The sequence below is a fragment of the Filicampus tigris genome, chromosome 7 (assembly GCF_054856515.1).
Source record: "Filicampus tigris isolate MCC_2025a chromosome 7, RoL_Ftig_1.0, whole genome shotgun sequence".
In the NCBI taxonomy this organism is placed as follows: domain Eukaryota; kingdom Metazoa; phylum Chordata; class Actinopteri; order Syngnathiformes; family Syngnathidae; genus Filicampus; species Filicampus tigris.
This window is the reverse complement of record NC_141223.1, coordinates 11,248,115-11,266,682: the sequence shown is the minus strand read 5'-3', so window position 1 is coordinate 11,266,682 and position 18,568 is coordinate 11,248,115. Positions and strand designations below refer to the sequence as shown.

Sequence of the window (18,568 nt, the reverse complement as noted above, 5' to 3'; positions counted from 1 at the left end):
TGGGCACTTGACCATTTTTTGCCGCTCCGGCCGCGACCCTCCACCCTTGACCTGGGTACCCTTCCGGCCATATTCATAAAAATTGTTGGCCTCTGCCCCCCAACCCCAAAAAAAAAAAAAAAAAAAAAAAAAAGCGTCCCTGATTGACATCGCTGCGGGAGGGACGCTAACGGCAGAGGCTTTTTAAAGATCATCAGCTGGCTAATGTACTATACGAACCCGCTGTGGACACGCTTCAAATGCGCCAATAGTACTTACCCAACTGTGTGCTTACTTGCATTGCGAGCCCCGGGGTTGGACTTGTCGTATTGTATAATTATTTGGGTTCAACAGGTGGCCAGAAGTCACAGTCAAGTTACTTATTTATTTTGCACACTTCCCTTCCTTCTCAGCCTTCAAAATAAAAGCCCAGCTCTGACAAATACACCTACGGGACTTTCTGTTCCATGACTGCAATGCAGTGTTTTTGAGGTCTTAATTTGGCAGTATGCTTATAATTGTGACTAGGTTTTCTTTTTTTTTTACTTTATTGCATCCACAAAGTTGTTTCTAATTTGTTTGCCTCATTTGCCTTTGCCATTTTCGAAAAAGCAGTCAGCATACTATAACTATAATGATAAACGTTAATTAATACATGACTGACGGTGGCAATCAGTGAGCACTATGACCTTTACAATATTCGATCCAGCTTCTCAAACTGGGATCATCGGACCCCCGTGGGCTTGCAAACTGTTGGTGGGGGTCCACAAAATAGAATGAAATTATCTTGTATTGTTAAAAGAAAAAAACGTACATTTGGGGTAAGGTGTGCCAATAATACCGTTACAAACATAATAGATCTCTAAGTACCTCCTCATTACTTAGGCTTGGGGTCATTTGAAAGCTCTGATATGATTGTGGCTCATCATCACATGAATCTGACGTCCCTGCATAGCATTTCTAGCTTGCCATTATCAATATGAATTTCATTTAGTTAAATTACTTTGGCATTTTGGGGTATATAATGAGCCATATTGTGATGGCAGGTAAATGTGCATTGATTAAAAAACAACAACATTGAATTACTTCATTTTGAAGTGACCCTGTAATGTGAGACTGCCTGCTTCTGTGCGATATTGTATTATACAATGGAATTGAAAAGTCTACACACCCCTGTTCAAATACATTGCTTTTTGAGAGTAGCACTTAAGAATAAACACCTGGCATAATGTGGTTGCACAATTGTGCACATTCACTTGTAACTAGGATGTGGCTGTGTTTAGAATTATCCAGGGTGACATGACACCAGACATGATGCGTACGGACGGCATGAAGATATGCCGTTATCTCCCTCATGAAGTTATTTGGCGAAATGAATGAAATGCTTTGAAGATAGGATATTTCTTTATTTATATAAATTAAGGAAAATATGCAGCCGGTCTGCTGGATGAAAAAAAGGATGATAAAAAAAAAAAGGAAGAAAACGCCTATTAGAACAGGTGAACTGCCTTTCGCCTTAATCAGAGGTGCTTTAAATGGTGGCAGGTATGTGGTGATTCGCATTTAAAATGAGTTTGAATGTAATTGGTGACAGTAATTCTGACCGCGGCCACATCCCACTTACAAGAGGGTGTGCACACTTATATCACAATAAATTGATATTGCATTTGAACAGGGGTGTTTAGACTTTTATATCCCCTATCTGTTGGACATTTATTTCCATTGTCTATGAATTACTCGAAACCTTAATGAGCGCTGCTAATCTCATTGTCATTCCACATATAATCACACAGTCAGTGAGTTACTCACTCACGCATCCCAACACGTTTTCGCTCAGTCTCACACTTACTTCCCCTGTGCCTTCCTCAGTATCCTTGCATAGCCTCGTTGTGGCTCTGGAAGTGGGTAAACACACAGCAAGCGTTGCCTTTGCGGTGAAGCAACGATGCATGACACAGCGTGAGGGAAGGTGATGAGAACAGGCAGAAAGCAAAAAATGATTGCGATGAGGCGAGTGTTATTCGGGAACGGGGTAGTGTAGCTGTTTGAGATACTGTATAAATACATGTGTGTGTGTGTGTGTGTGTGAGGGGGTGCTTGGGGGATAAATACTGTGATGAAGAGTGAGCGAGAGGAGGGGGAGGAGCAGAGAGATGAATCCTTTCTGTAATCCTCTAGACACACGCTCGGTCTGGCTGCCTACTAGCTCAGGGAGCAAGAGAGCGAGAGAGAGCGAACGCGAGTCAGGTAGAGGCTGCAAACAGAGGAACCAAGTGAGAAAGAGAAGAAGATGAGGTGGGTAAAAGAAAGGAGAACTGTCTCTTGTTAAGAAAGAGCGAGAGAGAGAGAGAGAGAGTGGCAGTGAGGTGGAGGAGGAGGAGGAGGAGGAGGAGGAGAGGAGAAACCGCGAAAGGACTCTTACACGACTTCAAGTGGACGGAGCAGAAGCAGTGGAGACAGTGGTGGAGGGAGCAGGAGGGTGATGCTTCTCCTCAACGCTACCTGAACCACAAGCAGGAGAGCAGGAAGGACTTACTCCAGCTTGGGTGAGAGGAGAAAAAAAAAATGAAGAGGATGGGCAGGAGATGCACATCTCTTTTCATTCAGTCTCACCGCATGAGCGTGTGGACGTGACCCCGGTTTGGTGTGACAAGCTGCTCGCTATGAGTGAGTGGAGGCAGACTGTTAGTGTTTGGGAGATGGATGCATATTGGCACTAATTGTGGCTGCTGCTTGAAAATCATCCGGAGACGAGCACTGGTCTGAGTGTGTGATTGGATGCAAACAGGTGCGCTCACAGGAAAGTGTGAAGACCCTCGTGGACAGCAGGTAAGGTGCACACGCTATTATTTTTTAAATTAGCGTCCCGTTCTCAGTCCAAGAAAAAAAATAATAAAATCTGGATGTTTTGTGAATGAGTTTCTTTGCTTTTTCAGGTTCACAACACCGCATTAAGCGCTGTACTGCCTGACCTACGCCCTCAAGTGGACTCGAAGAAGAGACTTGAACACCAACCCTGGTGTCTTATTGAAAGGCTCAGCCTTATCATCCCGTTTCCCCAGTGGATGCCTCCAAACCGCAACCATGGGAGAATGGACCATCCTCGAGCGCCTCTTGGAGGCCGCCGTGCAACAGCACTCAACTATGATAGGAAGGTGAGTCCGCATGAATGAATATTGGCACAGTAAGAACAAAGTCACTTGACGCATCCTCGCAAGAGCCTCTGCTCCTTATCCTTTAGCATGTAGCCTGTTCAACTGCAAGCGTACTTGTTGCATGTCCTGAGCAGGAATCCAAATGATTGCTGGTCCAGAGGGGCCGTTGGCAGCGCCAGGGGGGCTTTAGCTTCTTTAATCCCCCTGAGTGACATGATGGAAGATTTAGGCAAACGGGAGAGACACTATTAGCCCACGCAGCCCGGCTTTGGCTAACGCTGCTAGCGGGGCGGTGTGAGGACATCTCGCCTTTAGAGTCCATCGACTTCATTCACGTTCTCCGCTCTTGTTGTACTCCAGTACCTCTCCCTCCCTTTACACGTGCACACACAGTTGTCCCCGTTTTCCAGTCACTCGATTATGTCATTCCTAAATATAAATAAAAAACAGTCACTTGAGTAAGGTCAGGGAGTCTATGATTTATGTATTCATCTACACGCCGCGATGTCTTGTGCTTTACTTTGAATAACTTGTTCTTGTAGGCTGCAGAAGGGCAAATTATTTATGAGTGCTTTAGCCCCACAGGCACATCAGCTCAGTAGTCAGTATAAAACTATTTTACAACTAGTGGGGGGACCAGGGACTTAGACTATTCCTGACTTTGGGGTTTTCTTGGGACATGTTTCAAAAAAATTCAGGTTCAGCATGCGTTCATTACTAGCATGTATGAATTAGCACTTTAAATGAACCTCCCCTCCCGAAAGCGTACTGACTCACTGTGTTTAGCCACAAATCTTGAATTATTGAGTGAATACATCTGAGGCATTTTATGAAGTAAACAATGTGTTGAAGATGAGTATTCTGCCCGGAGTGTAAAATGTTCTTGAGTCTGTTCATGAAACAGAAAAATAGGCTGCGCTCATGTAACCCATGTTGTACATTGCTACATGTCTCATTACGTCGATAATGATGAAATGAACCAGCTCAGTCACGCTTATTTGCTCTTGCATGTTATTCTTTCACTTAGCCAGTCAAATAGGATCTGTCAACGGATCGTTTGGTTTTCCTTTGCTGTTTGTGTTGGGCTCAGAATTTGCTTGCCTTCCTTCACGAGACACTGGAAATACAATGAAGTGTCACACTGCTGCAGGCGTTCTGTGAGACTGATATGGAAAAGAGATTGAAAGGCGGAGTTGTTAAAAGCAAGAAGACAAATTGAGAAGAAGCTCGAGGAGGGTTTTGGACGCAAGAGAGAGTGAGAAGTCGAGCTGTGTGTGTGTAAAAGAAGGCGAGTAAAGCTGATGGAGAAATAGGCAAGGTGAAGTCAAAGGAAGCAAGGAGCACTTATTCACAGACAAGCACGCAGACACATGGCTACTGTCTGCGGGGCGTTGGGAAGAAGCCAAGAGGGCTGTCTCGTCACGAGATGGTGCTGTGTGTCGTGACCTCAGCGGGGCGCCCAGGACATCCGGAGGCAAAAATTCTCCCATCATTTTCTGCCGTTTATTTTTCTTGCCCAGACAGCTGTGGTGTTATGATGAAAATTGTGCTAGAGTGCAACTTGGAATTATAATATGATGAAACGGGCATATAATAACTGCAATTCTTTTACTTATGGAAGACTATATTTTTTTTTTTTTAGAACCGTGCTGCTTTTATTCATTTTGTCCAATAGGACAGTAAAACCCAATGGGAATGAATCGGAAATAATTTTCAGAATAGATGAAGGGTTAAGAGAATGACTGAATTATTGCTCTCTTGGGCCAGGGTGCCACATTTGTGCCATGAGATGACGAGTCACTTAATGCGTGCTGAAACGAGAAAACTGCAGAGCTAGTGTGTGAGTGTGTGACTTCATCACACCATTTAAAATGTGAGTTTCAATGCATTTACTTAAAGTGGAAGTCAAATCAAACATATTTTGTTCAAAAATATGTTCTATGCAAGCCCACTAGTTGAAACACGGCATTCTGATATTGCGCGTGTCGAATAAGAGTTAATCCACCCGTTTTTAGCCATCTTTGGGGGTGGCCATTTTGTCACTTCTGCCGACTGAAAATGACATCACAACTATTCAGGGCTTAGCTTAGGTAACGACCGATCACAGCTCATCTGTTTTCTGAAGCTGAGCCATAAGTGGTCGTTATCTGAGTCCTGAGCGTCTGTGATGTCATTTTCCGTTGACACAAATGACAAAATGGCCGCCCCCCTGAGATGGCTAAAAAGGGGTGGATTTTGCTGCTTAACTCACATTCCATAAACGCAATATTAATCACAATGTCGTGTTTCAACTAGTGGGTCTGCTGGGATGATGTTCTTGAAAAAATATGCTTAGGTTGATTTCTTCCTTAAGCTCAAAAGGGTTTTTGTTCAGGGGTTTCAGTGTGTGAGGGAGAGCCCCTCTGCATTCACCTGCTACCCATGATTTATTTCTGCCATTACTGGCTGTGGTCCAGCTGTAAATTGACTTCCGCGGGACCACGTGACAAACTATGGGAGTGCGTTCCCGTCGGTACACAGAGCCATTGAGGATAAGTCTTCTCGATACCGAACCACTGTCAACGCATTCCTCAAGATGTCTCTGTAGCCTTGCGCCCACTGGTCCCAGTCTCATTTGTGAGCCACTATTGGTCAATGTAAGTAGTGCTGAAAATATACAAATGTGTCCTCCCACTCAACAGATATTGATCTTCAATAACGGCAGAGGAAGTGCAACTAGACAGAAGGTGCGGGGACGCTTAATGAAATAGTCTTTGGGCTTGTCTGTTTGCATTATAATTGTCCTCATGGGTCACTGCAAATGGAATGCTGAGTAAATAATTAAAGCTCTAAGAAGCTCAAGGAATTTTATGTCATAAAATAAGACACCACTACTTCACAGAGCAGGTGTTATCTGTATTATTCTGTGCTCTCATGCCTTATGAGACTTTCTTCATTAGTACTAGTATGATAAGTTATTCCCTTGAGTTTTCCATTAATTAGATCAGGTGACAGTTATATCAACATATTACAGACATTAATTAACAATAATACAGATTGATATACGAATGTATAACCACTGTTTGTTGTTAGGCAAATTAGGCATTATAGTGTAATTAGGGCGAGCCTAGCATAGTACTTGTCATGAATGAAGGATCAAAGGCTAAGGCAAAATTTTGAAGTATCAATATATTTTGCCCGGGACAGTTTTGAGGTCCCGAGTGAGGTTTAGGAGACAAGGTGGAAAACATAAAAAAAGAGATGTTGGTGACAACCATCTGTTTGTGTCATTTTTGGTACAATTCTGTGCAGTTGATCAAGAGTGCGTCTGTTCTTTCTTACATAAGTTGCTTTTTTTTAATCATGACATAGACTGACCCGCTCTGCATACTGCATGACTGAATCCAATGGGCTTTGTCACTCAGGTATAATCGTCCATCTAGGAAAGCATGCGTGTACTTGTGCGTGCGTGTTTGTGCCACATGTCCTCTTTCAGCAGTACTGTGCCACAGCATCCTAAAACCAATATTAATCAGTGAGCGGTATTTACATGTGCCTCTGTGTGTGTTTGTTGATGGACGCAGGGCTGTCATCACATGACCTTTAGATCATTACATGCTTTTGTTTAGCAAATCCCTCCGGAGCACTCGCAACTCGCATGGAGGTGATGGATGATTATGTTTGTATGGCAGGAAGCTGATCTGGCAAACGTGAGCAGAGAAAGGAGAAAAAAAAAAAGAAGGAAGGCACGACACGGGGCGGCACGGTGGTCGACTGGTTAGCACGTCCGCCGGTGCGCCCCAATTCCAAAAACGTGCATCTTAGGTGAATTGAACACTCTAAATTGTCCCCTATAGGTATGATTGTGAGTGTGAATGTTTGTTTGTTCTTGTGTGTGTGTCCTGCGATTGGCTGGCGACCAATTCAGGGTGTACCCCGCCTACTGCCCAAAGATGGCTGCGATAGGCTCCAGCACCCTAGCGATCCTCGTGAGGATAAGCGGTTTGGATAATGGACGGATGGAAGGCACGACACTAGAAATAGGCTGTGCTATTGCTTGGCATGTGTCCAAGTCCCTGGATTGTTAAAAGAAAGAGGCACTAAGGGCAGGCCGAGTGAGACCTTCACCTTCCATTAATTTCATCCCTTACTGTTTGTGCTTTCACACTTTCTCCATCCATATGTAATAACCCCTGGGGAGCTGTGGGCTGTAATGTCACTGCCTTTACTGTGAGGCTGTAAGAAGCTGGTTATGAAAATGACCTAACATGCGCCACAGGGAGATTATGAATCACTGGTGGGAGGCATTTTGTACTGTATCTGTGTATGCACTGCTGCAACTCACTTGCATCATCCATCTATAAACGTGTCAAAATATTTGAAATGTAAGTGTTCATTCGTGCAAGTAATAATAATAATAATAATAATAATTAAAATAAATAAATAATAATAATACATTTTATTTGAAAGCGCTTTTCATAACACTCAAAGACGCTTGAGGGATGGTGACGTTAAGGATAGATGGTGAAACTTCTTTATTGTAGTTGTGATGAAAGAAATGCAGAAAATGGACTGTGCCTTTTCAAAATATTTTATTGGCAGTAGGCCTGGGAAATTATTCAATAAAAAAAATATACATACCACAATCGACATGATCAATATCAATATAAAAGGCCTATAGTCAAATGGTCAATAGGAAAAATCAGGAAGAAAACACAGACCTCAGCGTTCCGCGTGCTGTAGGCAAAGGCATGAGATTTGTGCCACAATTATACACACGTAAGAGGACATTTTGAGCACAAAAGCGTGTTCTGAGTGCAGCCGAGTTGCTGACTGCTCTTCTGCAGAGTGTGCGGACATGAAGCTCTTTGTAGAAGCAGCTGAACCAACGAAGCAGTGTGTGCACGTGCATGTGGCGCTCGCGCGCCGAACGAAAGCTTTAGCTTTGTTAAAAAAAAAATAAATGACCAGTCACCTCAGTTCAACTTTTGCAATATTATAGTGTGCAAACTAACACGTCTAGATAAATTGACTAGAAGTCAAGTAGTTCCCTGTCTTTGACGCGTTAGCATAACCATGAAGTTAGAATCAGGCAAAAGATTCTGTCTGATGGCAATAATGAGCCCACTATCAAGTTAAAAGTAGAACTAAGACGGTTGGTAAAATGTAATGCATGCACTCCAAGAGAGTACTGTATTAGTTTGCTACACTACATTGTATGAACACCAAATGAATGATGTCTTCCGCAAATAAGCATTTACGGTGGCCCTGCTTGAGCCAGGAGCATGGATGTAAACAACATTCCTTGAAAATTGTTTTACTACCTGTTATTTTGAATGCTATTTCTTCCTTTGATCCTTTGGATAATTGTGTTTTTTTTTTGTAGTTTATCTTGAACCTATTTAATATATCGTCGCTGTCATGGGAAAAACACTTATCTCCATTTTCTTATTTTTACACGAATCATGTTTCCGCGTTACAAACATCGCATTCGTGAAAATTTAAAAAGTTTCCAAAATTGGAGATAAGTGTTTTTCACAGGAGACCAACGATATGTTCTTATTTGATTAGGCTTAATATATATACAGTATTCACTACTGTTCAAAGGTTTGGGGTCACCAAGAAATGTCCTTATTTTTGAAAGAAACCCTGTCATTTACCATCTCAAGGCTCGGCCATTTTATTACTTCTGTCGACTGAAAATGACAGCACAGATGCGCTGAGGGCTCAAATAACGACCAATCATGGCTCAGCTTCAGAAAACAGGTCAGCCGTGATTGGTCGTTACCTGAGCCCTGAGCAACTGTGATATCATTTTCAGTTGAAAGACGTGACAAAATGGCCGCTCCCAGTGATCACTAAGAACAGGTGGATTAACTCTTATTCCACAAAGGCAATATTTATCAGAATGCCTTGTTTCAACTAATGGGCTTGCATGGAGCATATTCTTAAAAAATAATATGTTTGGGTTGACTTCGCTTGAATAAAGTATTTGCATAAGAACATCAATCCACTTATTGATGTTAAGGGTATTAAAATTCAAGAAGATAATCTATATACCATGTATATATACAGCATATATATACTACCGTTCACCTGATATGAATTGCTTGTATCGTGATACTTTTCAGCCATATCGACCAGCCCTAGTTCACAGCCTTTATTAATAAAGCACTGAAGTACCAAAAACTGTTTGCAAATTTAGAGCTGAGGTTGAAAAGAAAAATCCCCCTTCATCTTCTCTCTCTGTTTGTCTTTTATACACATTGTCTTTAATATCCTCAGTCCACACAAGGTCAGGGTTCATTTGGTGCTTACAAGATTGGTGGATTAATCAATGCATCTCTTACTGTGTTTGCATGAGAAAAGCATTATATGGGATTGTAGTTTTCACAGAAGGGATGAAAACACCCAAACGGGATAAGGGTTGTATGTGGATAGAAAGGAAGAGATGAATGAATAAAGATAAAAGCAAGCGGTTAAAGTTCACCTTCCAGGAGAAAAGCTTTCTCAGCAAGCAGTAAATGATGAGATGAGGAAATGAAGGCAAGTCATTTCTCTTTCCCACAAAACTGACTGTTCACATTGCAAGCAAGAAACAACTGCCCTTCAACCCTCTCATCTCAATCATCTCTTTGATCCAAGAAACTTCATTCTCCCACCCCTCCATGAAGGGTACAGGTTCACAAATCACATCGTGATTTGCGCTGGTTTACCTCCATTGTCCACCCCAAAGCTCTTAGCCCCTACCTCCACCACCCTGAAGGGCGCCTGAGGCAGCAGATCAGGGGGCTACAGCATCCGTGAGGAACCCCCCCGAAACACGGAGTGGCTGGTTCAACACGCAGTTCAACAAATTCCATATGGAGGTCCTCCTTAGGAGCAGTTCTGAGACCCATCTTGACCCACAGGAGATTGTCAACCCAGCGGCTTACATGGAACGATGAAATCGTTCACAGAGCCCGCTGCCTTGCGGGTGGTATGTCGTTGTCCGATGAATCGTCACCCCCAAATCCTCTGCGACTACTGTTCAGAGTTTTAACGTGAACTTTGGGCCCCTGTCAGAGGTCAGCTGATGTGCTGAAACGGGCAACCCAGGTCGCGATGAACGCTCAGGTCCCCTTTGCTGAGCAGATGACAAGGGAACCGCTTCTGTCCACCGGCTGGTCCTGTTTATCATGGCGAGGAGGTGTTTGAACCCGCGGGAGGAAGGCGGGCTTCCCACCAGGTCCACGTTGACATGGTCAAAATGTCTCTCTGGCACTCTCTGGCCAACGGGGCTCCGGTATGTTGTTGTACCTTGGCGCTCTGGCATGTCATGCAGGAGCCAGCCCATGGGCCCGTTGTTGGAAGGCCGGCGGCCGTGCGCTCGGTGTAAAAATGGGCGTAACGTCATTTTCATGTCACCGCATATCTAGTCTAGCATGTTTGTGGCCATGTTGCACCTGTCTGGGTGTGCCGGCGCATGAAGCAGCCTCGCCCCCGACACACCTGATAATCTAATGACAGAAAGTAGTCTGCGCCCGGTCTCAAATCGGGGGCATCCTTTTCATGCGGGGCAATGATCTAGTTCAGCGTGTTTGTGAATTTGGTAGATGCGATATGCTACACTACCGACGCATTTCACAACTTAGTGACAAAAAGTAGGGTACATTTTCGACTGGCTAAAAGGTGTTCTATTTTGCAGCGCAGGTGGTCTAATGCTATTTTGGTGTATTTAATCAGGGCGCATCACTAATTATATATTTTTTTTCATCAACATCATCTGTCGGGCCAATTATCACCCGTGGGCCGCTAGTTGTCAACCACCGTTTTACCTTCAATACATGCATGTTTAAGGTTAGTAAAGCTTAATTAGCAGTTAATTAATCATTCTACTGCATGTTTGTATGGCAAGTTTCGGTTATAACTACTACCCTTACTGCATCTTACTGCATCAATCATTTGTTCATACTCCCTGTCCTGCCCCATTTATAGCACTACCTGAGGATAAAAGGATGCAGGTTCAAACCTTGATTTATTTTTGCTTAACTCCTGTCATAGACTGCTTCTTCACACCAGGGTCTCTAAGGAACAACCATGTATTTTGGCTATAAGGACACTGAGCACATTGGACTGTATGAACTCTATTTTCGCTCGGCGTAAAAACGGCCGCATCTTGATTTTTGCGCTGGGGCAAGTCTAGTTTAGCATGTTTGGGAATTTGGCAAACCACGCTATGCCTTGCTGGCCGTTGTATTTTACTTGCCCCCTGCGCACCTGACTATTTGGTGATTTAAAGTAGGCTCACCTTTAGACCAACTAAAAGCTGTTCTAAGTTGTGGCACAGGCGCAGGCAGACATTCTGACCTCCCCGGATGTGTGTGGTGGATGTCATCGTAGTTCATTCATAAATATCATAAGAACGTGCTTTGAACCCTCTGAATCATTGTAGGAATCAATTAATTGAACGCATTATTATTATTCACATTTTTAATACAGTGGTCCCTCGCTATCTCGCGGTTCACCTTTCGCGGACTCGCTGCATAGCGGATTTTTTCACAGTGCAATTCAGCATGCTGTTTTTTTACAGTGTACAAACCCCGCTGTAGACCAATTTGAATACATTGCCTCCGTGCCATGTCCCGCCCAGAATGAGTTCGGCTTACTAAATTTGATTTAGTGAGCGAGAAAAGGGAGAAGAGGACACAAGTGTCAATAAAAATAGGAGGATGATCGCTTGGCAAGCACAAGTCCGTGAGCCTTTCATGTTTCGTTTTTACTGTTTTCAAATCTAATCGAAGGTGGCATGTCAGTTTCTTCACATCTTCCCTCCCTCCAGTGAGAAAAAGTGGCAACTGTGTTTTTCTATTGGCAAAGGAGTGTAGAAAAAAACGCCACAGTGCAGTTGCGTCGGGACGAAGGAGGACAGTCAGAGGAAGCGAGATATGCGAGAGAGTCAAAATTGATCTTTTCTCTTATGTTGTTCATTAAGATTACATTTGTTTCTTCAAAAATTGGTCATCATTGTTGGTATGAAAATGTTACAAAAAAAAAATTCTGAAACAGATGTTTGGCGATTTACCTTCCTGTTGTGATCATTTTTTAAAAATGTTTATGGTCTGTGTGATCTGCTCTAATATTTCATCGTCAAAAAAACATCACATAACAATGTTTTTAATATTAAAAAATTAAAATAAAAAAAAAGTTAAATCCTTTTTTTCTTTCTAAATGGATTAATTTGACTCGGAAGGTTAAAACTGGCTTTGACATTTGTTTCGTCATAAAATAATATTAACGACATCAATAATTAGTACAATATTAATCATTAGTATAATAATAATAATAATAAAGGATACTTCTTTTCCTTACTAAAGTTTGATCTTTGAGCATGTTTAAACAAGAGAGAAATCTTAATGGTGAGGTTTACAGCCTTAAAACACAGTATGATATTGCAAAAAAAAAAAAAAGTTTCCTACTTCGCAGATTTCACTTTTTGCGAGTTATTTTTGGAACTTAACCCCCGCGATAAACGAGGGACTACTGTACAGTATTTAAAATAATTTCTCCATGTGGCCACCTTACGGCGGCCAGCTATACCTCATCTGCAAGTGGACTCCAGCGAGTCAGTTCTGCTTCCGCCATGTAATCCATGCTACTCTCGTGCACTGATTTTAAAGGCGATGAGAGGAGCTGCTTCCGCTGGCCAGGAAGCAAGTCAGCTCTGTACACTCCCACAACGGTGCAAACAACCATTTCTAACTGTGTGCATCTCCCAAAATAACAAAAGAAAGAAATCTCCCCCCATGCTCACAGTTGGACCACACTTTGCACTTGACTTGCAGTGGGTCCCTGTGTGTGTGAATGGCGTGTGTGCGTGTGCGTGTGTGTAACACCTTCCTTAGAGGCAGCATCATTTTCACAGTGACTGACTCAACATGAATAAAAAATGTGGAACACACCCTGAACACCTTACACCCTGCTAAAACACAGTGTGATAAGAGCCATCTGATTCACCCACCCACCCAAACCAACCCCACCCATTCTCTCTCTCTCTCTCTCTCTCTCTCTCTCTCACACACACTCACACATACACAACCAGATGGCCATCTAAATATACAAGTGTTGTTGTCGTGCACTAAGCAAAGTAGCAGCGTGGTTACTATATTTACTCATTACCGAGAGGCAAAAACAGACAAATATTCTCTCTCTCGCTCTCTCTCTCTCTCTCTCTCTCATTCTCTCTCTCTCGCTCGCACGCACGCGCACGCACGCACGCACACACGCAGTCATATGAGTGCTTTCACACCAAGACGCACTCTCTCTCTCTCACACAAAATCCCATTTGCAAGCTCCTTCAATTAAGCAGTGAAGTTGCAGGAGTATGTTTGACTCTGGGCAATATGTTACATTAACACTCCAAGCCAATTATGGAGAGCTTTTTGGTGGGCACTGCAATAATGAGAGAGATATGTTGTGCTTTTCAGATGTTTAGATTTAACAGGAAAACTTTATTGGATGTCTTTTTAATCAAACATGCTTTGTTAAAATGTACTTAATTACTATTAAGATTTGATTTTATGAATGACATAAGAAGACAACAATTAAGTAAAGTCTATTACTTTTCATGTGAGTTCTTACAAAATTTTAATCAGACTATACCCATGTGAAGACATACAATCGCGATCAAAATGCATTTGCTGGCTGTCAGGCACAGGGGGGTTCAATAACCCTCAAATGTAAGCTTTAGCCAAACAGAATCCTGGAAAAAAAGTCATTTGTGGAAAAAGGCACAGCGTAAGGAATGACAAATTGCGGATAGTTAAGGGAATGATCATGCGTGTAGCAAAATACTCCTGAATTTTACACTTCAGTAAAGTATGAAGTAGAATTTAATGAAAAGGGAAAAAAAGTACTTCCGTATATAACACATACATTCTATCCCAACACACCTTTAATTTGCATTTCCTAATCCGTTCATACTTTGTAGTTCAACACCTGCTTACACTTGCATTCCCACTCAGCAAGTAAGGGTGAATTCAAATAAAATGAGATGTGATTATTTTCATTAATTTAATTTGGACCATTTAGATTTAAGTGCTGGTGGTAGATAAAGATATTTGCTTTTGGGATGGATGTGCTTCCTGCATGTGCCAGAGCATCTGATTTGGGTTGGAGCTTGGCACGGAAGAGCTACAGTGGGTGGGGAGTTGGCATGAACGCAACACTCTTTACTCGGGATTGTCCAAAACCCACAGTTTTAATCTGGATTATGCCCATCGTTTCTCTCTATCCGTGTTTCCCTCGTCAACCCCCACAGCCACCCCCATCCGTCCCCACCCTGTTTGCCTCCCAGGCTTTTGCTCTTTTTCTCTTTCCTGCTGCTCTTTCGCCTGCTCAACCCTATAAGTAAAACCCTAAACCAAGAAGCCAATGGCCGTTATGTTTCCGCGGTGACAGATCATGTCACTTCTTGTGCTCGTCACGTGTGCCATTGATCTACTGTGAATGAGCTCACGGAAGTATATTTTAGTGAGTCTATTTTTGGCTCTCTCTGTGACTATTTTTACCCCTACTTGATCCGTTAATCTGTTGCCAAGGTAACTGCAACAGTTATCTTCACAGAGACCTTGGTGTACAGTGTTACTGAATGTTTCTCAGAATAAAGCCCTCCACTATTAGTCTGCAATCTGCTGTATTCATCATTGTAACAACTCCAGTGTATAGCCACCGGATAACCTATTCACCATATTCTCCAACAAGTTCCCGCTCATTTCATTCTGCTGATACCTGCACTGGTGGTATTTTCATTGTTTTCTAGATGTGAGTGTGGATACATTCAAGTCTGTGTGTGACAGAGATAGAGATGTACTTTTTAATGTTATACATTAAATATTTAGTTGCACAAGCAAACGATGCAAGTATATCAAGATGGCCGGAATTATCAACAAGAGGCGCTTGATTGTGTGTGCCATGGGATACAGTACATGAATTGCTATGATGCTCTTATGTTTGTCCAGTTGTTCACAATGGCCCAATAAAGGCTTTCTAGCTGTTATCCATTGTGAAATTGGTCACATTTTGTATGACAATCTTGAAACTGATGAATTTGCAGTACTTTATTCAGGACATCATGCCCATGCACGCACTGCATTTGTCGCTACTTTTATGCTCTGCTAAATGAACTCTGTGTCATTTTTTTGTAGTTTGAATTAGGGCTTGGCGATATGGACTGAAATTCATATCATGGCAAGAATTGAATCCCTTCAAGGTAACAGTGTACAGTACATTGTGATATGTCGAATAAATATACTAAATTGATTTTAAAAAATGATTTGGGGCTCTTATTTTGGTAGATGACACATCCTGATTTTCGTGCAGGCGCTCAGCACGTTGCGCATGTTCGGGAATTAGGCTGACAGTTCTGTCTAAAGCAGGACGTTCTGTAACAACTAGCTCATTCCGCGTTTAATGATGGTACCAACTCACATTGTCTGTTGCCACACCAGCTAAGAGCATTGACAAAATGCAACAGAGCAAGCCACCCTTTTTTTTTTTTAAATGCGCCAACACCTATATGGTGCAAAATGCAAACAAAAACAAATACCACTAATGAAATATTTAATATAGACTATATTAATATACGTTTGACCTTAAATCCTTCTCCTCCTGGCTGATGTATGCGGTGACTACATCAAAAAACAGTACAAATTGATTTCTGTTTTTTGGGATGTTTGTGCTGACTGTGTAGCTGTTGTATTATAATCTCTTGAGATAATAGTTAATTTATAGATAATGTATAGATAAAGTGTAATTTCACAGTTAAAAGATTATTTATCTGCTAATTTGCCATATTCTATTGGTCACTCTCCACAGTAATGCGTTTCTTCTGACAAAAGTACAGGCACTTAGGCACTTATTCTGGTGTTTTGTTGCCCTACATTTCAGACTTGTTTAGCTGTTAGGCTTCTCCTCTTTCCTCTTCTTGCTTGTTGTGTCATCCGTGTTGTCCTTCGCTAGTGATACTGATACTTGTCAGACGTGTAGCTTATTTGCCGCCATGGAGTTGCGAGGATTACTGACATAGAGGAGTCGTGGTAGGACAGTGTTTGACCAAGATAGCTTGCAGCTTGTGCGGCGCAAGTTAGCTTAGCACTTAGCATTCCGCCATTTGTTCCCAGGCGGTGGGAAAATGAAGGATGCCTGTTTGACATGGATGCACTGTTTTTTTTGGATTGGTTTCTTTTTAACCAACTCGTAGTTGTTTGAAAATGGTGTTTGCAGCTCCACTGTCAGGCGTGCTTGAAGCCATTTTCACACTGGGGCAGATACAATGAATTCATCAACAAGAATTACTGCGATTGGTAGGCTGAATTTATATTGTGTACTGCGCACCCATAGTTTAAATACATTTGAATACATATGAACTTATTTCTACACTAAATATTTGGAGCTTCACAAATAGCAGCAGTTAGTGAACACTTTTTTCCAAAAAGACGCCAAGTACTTCCTTCAGTCGGTTTATTACCACACCCAGTTCATATTTATTTTTAAACTAAACACAAAACAAAGAGACCTACGATTGGCTGGCAGTTAGTTCAGGGTGTTCACCACCTCTCACCCAAAGTCAGCTGGGATAGACCCTAGCAATGACCCGAATGAGTAGAAGATGGATGGATGGATAAAACAAAAAGAATTACATGTGTAGGTAACCAAAACACAGTAACTTTGTCTCACGAAGTCTGTTAACTTAATGCTGGCACAATACACAAAATGCCATAGATGGGCTAATGAAACTAAAATCAATGTTGCACTAATTAGAAACAATTTATATTTGAACACAAACAATAGCAGCACATGCAGACAGCGCATACAACAATGCTCAGAGGCAAATATTTGTTTTTCTCAGCAAAAAACCCCCAAAACAAATATCATTGCATCTTAGCTGGGACGCCGTTCCTTCTTGTTTCATCCTCAAAATATGTCCCTTATGGGTGCCCATTGAATGATGATGATGCACAAACAAACTGTTTATTTCCTGATCCATCCATCCATTATCTGAACTGTTTGGCCCCACGAGGGTCGTGGGCGTGCTGGAGCCTATCCCAGCCGTCTTCGGGCAGTAGGCGGGGAACACCCTGAATTGGTTGCCAGCCAATCGCAGGTTTATTGCCTTATATTCAATGAAATTGTTATTACTGTGTGCTGCTCTTCGCATAAAAAAAAATGCATATTGTTGTGTTTTTCGGGGTGCTGGGACATATTAATGTCATTGTATTGCAGTGAAATGTCATTGTAAGTCAATGCAGCTCTGTATTACAAACTCTCATTTTGATGCAGTTCCACACCATTGAAGTTACAAACACAATAGCACACAACAGAACTCAAGATGAATTGCTTTAGATTGTGCAGGTGTTTAGTATGTATCACGTCTAAAATCATGAGTATAACTGATGAGATCTGAGTAAATGAGATTATTTGGTCCGACCTGGTAGGAAACCCATTTTAATTAATGTTACCACATGTTAAGGATCCCAGACAGTTAGAGTAATGCTAAAATAACTATTCCTGGTTGGTTAGGAATTGAGTTTTATCCTTCTCTGAGGGGATTGGGCGAACCTGGCAACGTCAGACACAATCGGCTTTGTGACGCCCTGCAACATCTGTGAGAGTTTGTTTCTCTGTGATTAAAAAGTATTTGTATGCACATATGAACGAAGAGGCGTCCTTACCTTGTAACAGATAAATATTCAGTCTCTATGACGTAAATACACGACATTCTTCTATGCATTTGGGTGCAGTTGTGTGTGTGTGCATGCCCGTTGGGAAGAAGAATGGCCATGCAGGATAAAAGGTCTGCCAGCAGGAGAGAGTGCAGCCACCTCACTCCTTCTGTCACTGGCCTCAAGCCCCGGAACATCCCTGTGGGCTTATGAGTGTGTGCGTGTGTGTGTGCTTGGATATAGTTTGACGCCAGATGACCTGTTGTGAACTATGAGCTATTGATAAACCACAGCAAGATAGTCTCGGAGAGGAGCTAGAGTATTATGAGACTTCATATTTGATGTCATAGGATGAGATGCTTTGCTATTTGGTGTTTGAATGCCCGACTGCATACAGTCAAATGACACGACAGCAGGTGGAAAACGTCAGCGGTGTGTTGTTACGGCTAGCAAGGCCCTCTCCATTGGCCGAAACACTATCAGCATTGACCTACATTTACAACCTGAATTGTAATATGGTATTTGTTCTGTCAAATTGTTTTAATTTATTCCCAACAGCCTGTTCTCTTCATTTCAAATCTTTCTCTTGACGTCAGTAATTGTATGTGATTATTTTGGGGTTTTTTTGCTGTGTGTCCAATAGGATTTCAGCCTCTTTGTGCTGCCATGTCAATCTAAAGTTACGTGTCTACATTGTGTAACAGTAACAGTAACAACGGTGGCCTGAAACTGTGTTGCCGAGATGGCGGTGAA

General features: G+C 42.2%; 1 protein-coding gene across 1 annotated transcript in view; it reads left to right on the top strand.

Annotated features, from left to right (window-relative positions):
* The first annotated feature begins 2,169 nt into the window (after positions 1-2,169).
* gjd1b (gap junction protein delta 1b) overlaps positions 2,170-18,568 on the top strand; it is a 29,374-nt gene continuing 12,975 nt past the window's right edge. Inside the window, exons 1-2 of the mRNA XM_086035762.1 lie at positions 2,170-2,808; positions 2,916-3,134. Of these exons, the coding sequence (XP_085891888.1) occupies positions 3,064-3,134 (71 nt within the window). The 5' untranslated portion in view covers positions 2,170-2,808; positions 2,916-3,063. The remainder of the gene's footprint in view (positions 2,809-2,915; positions 3,135-18,568) is intronic.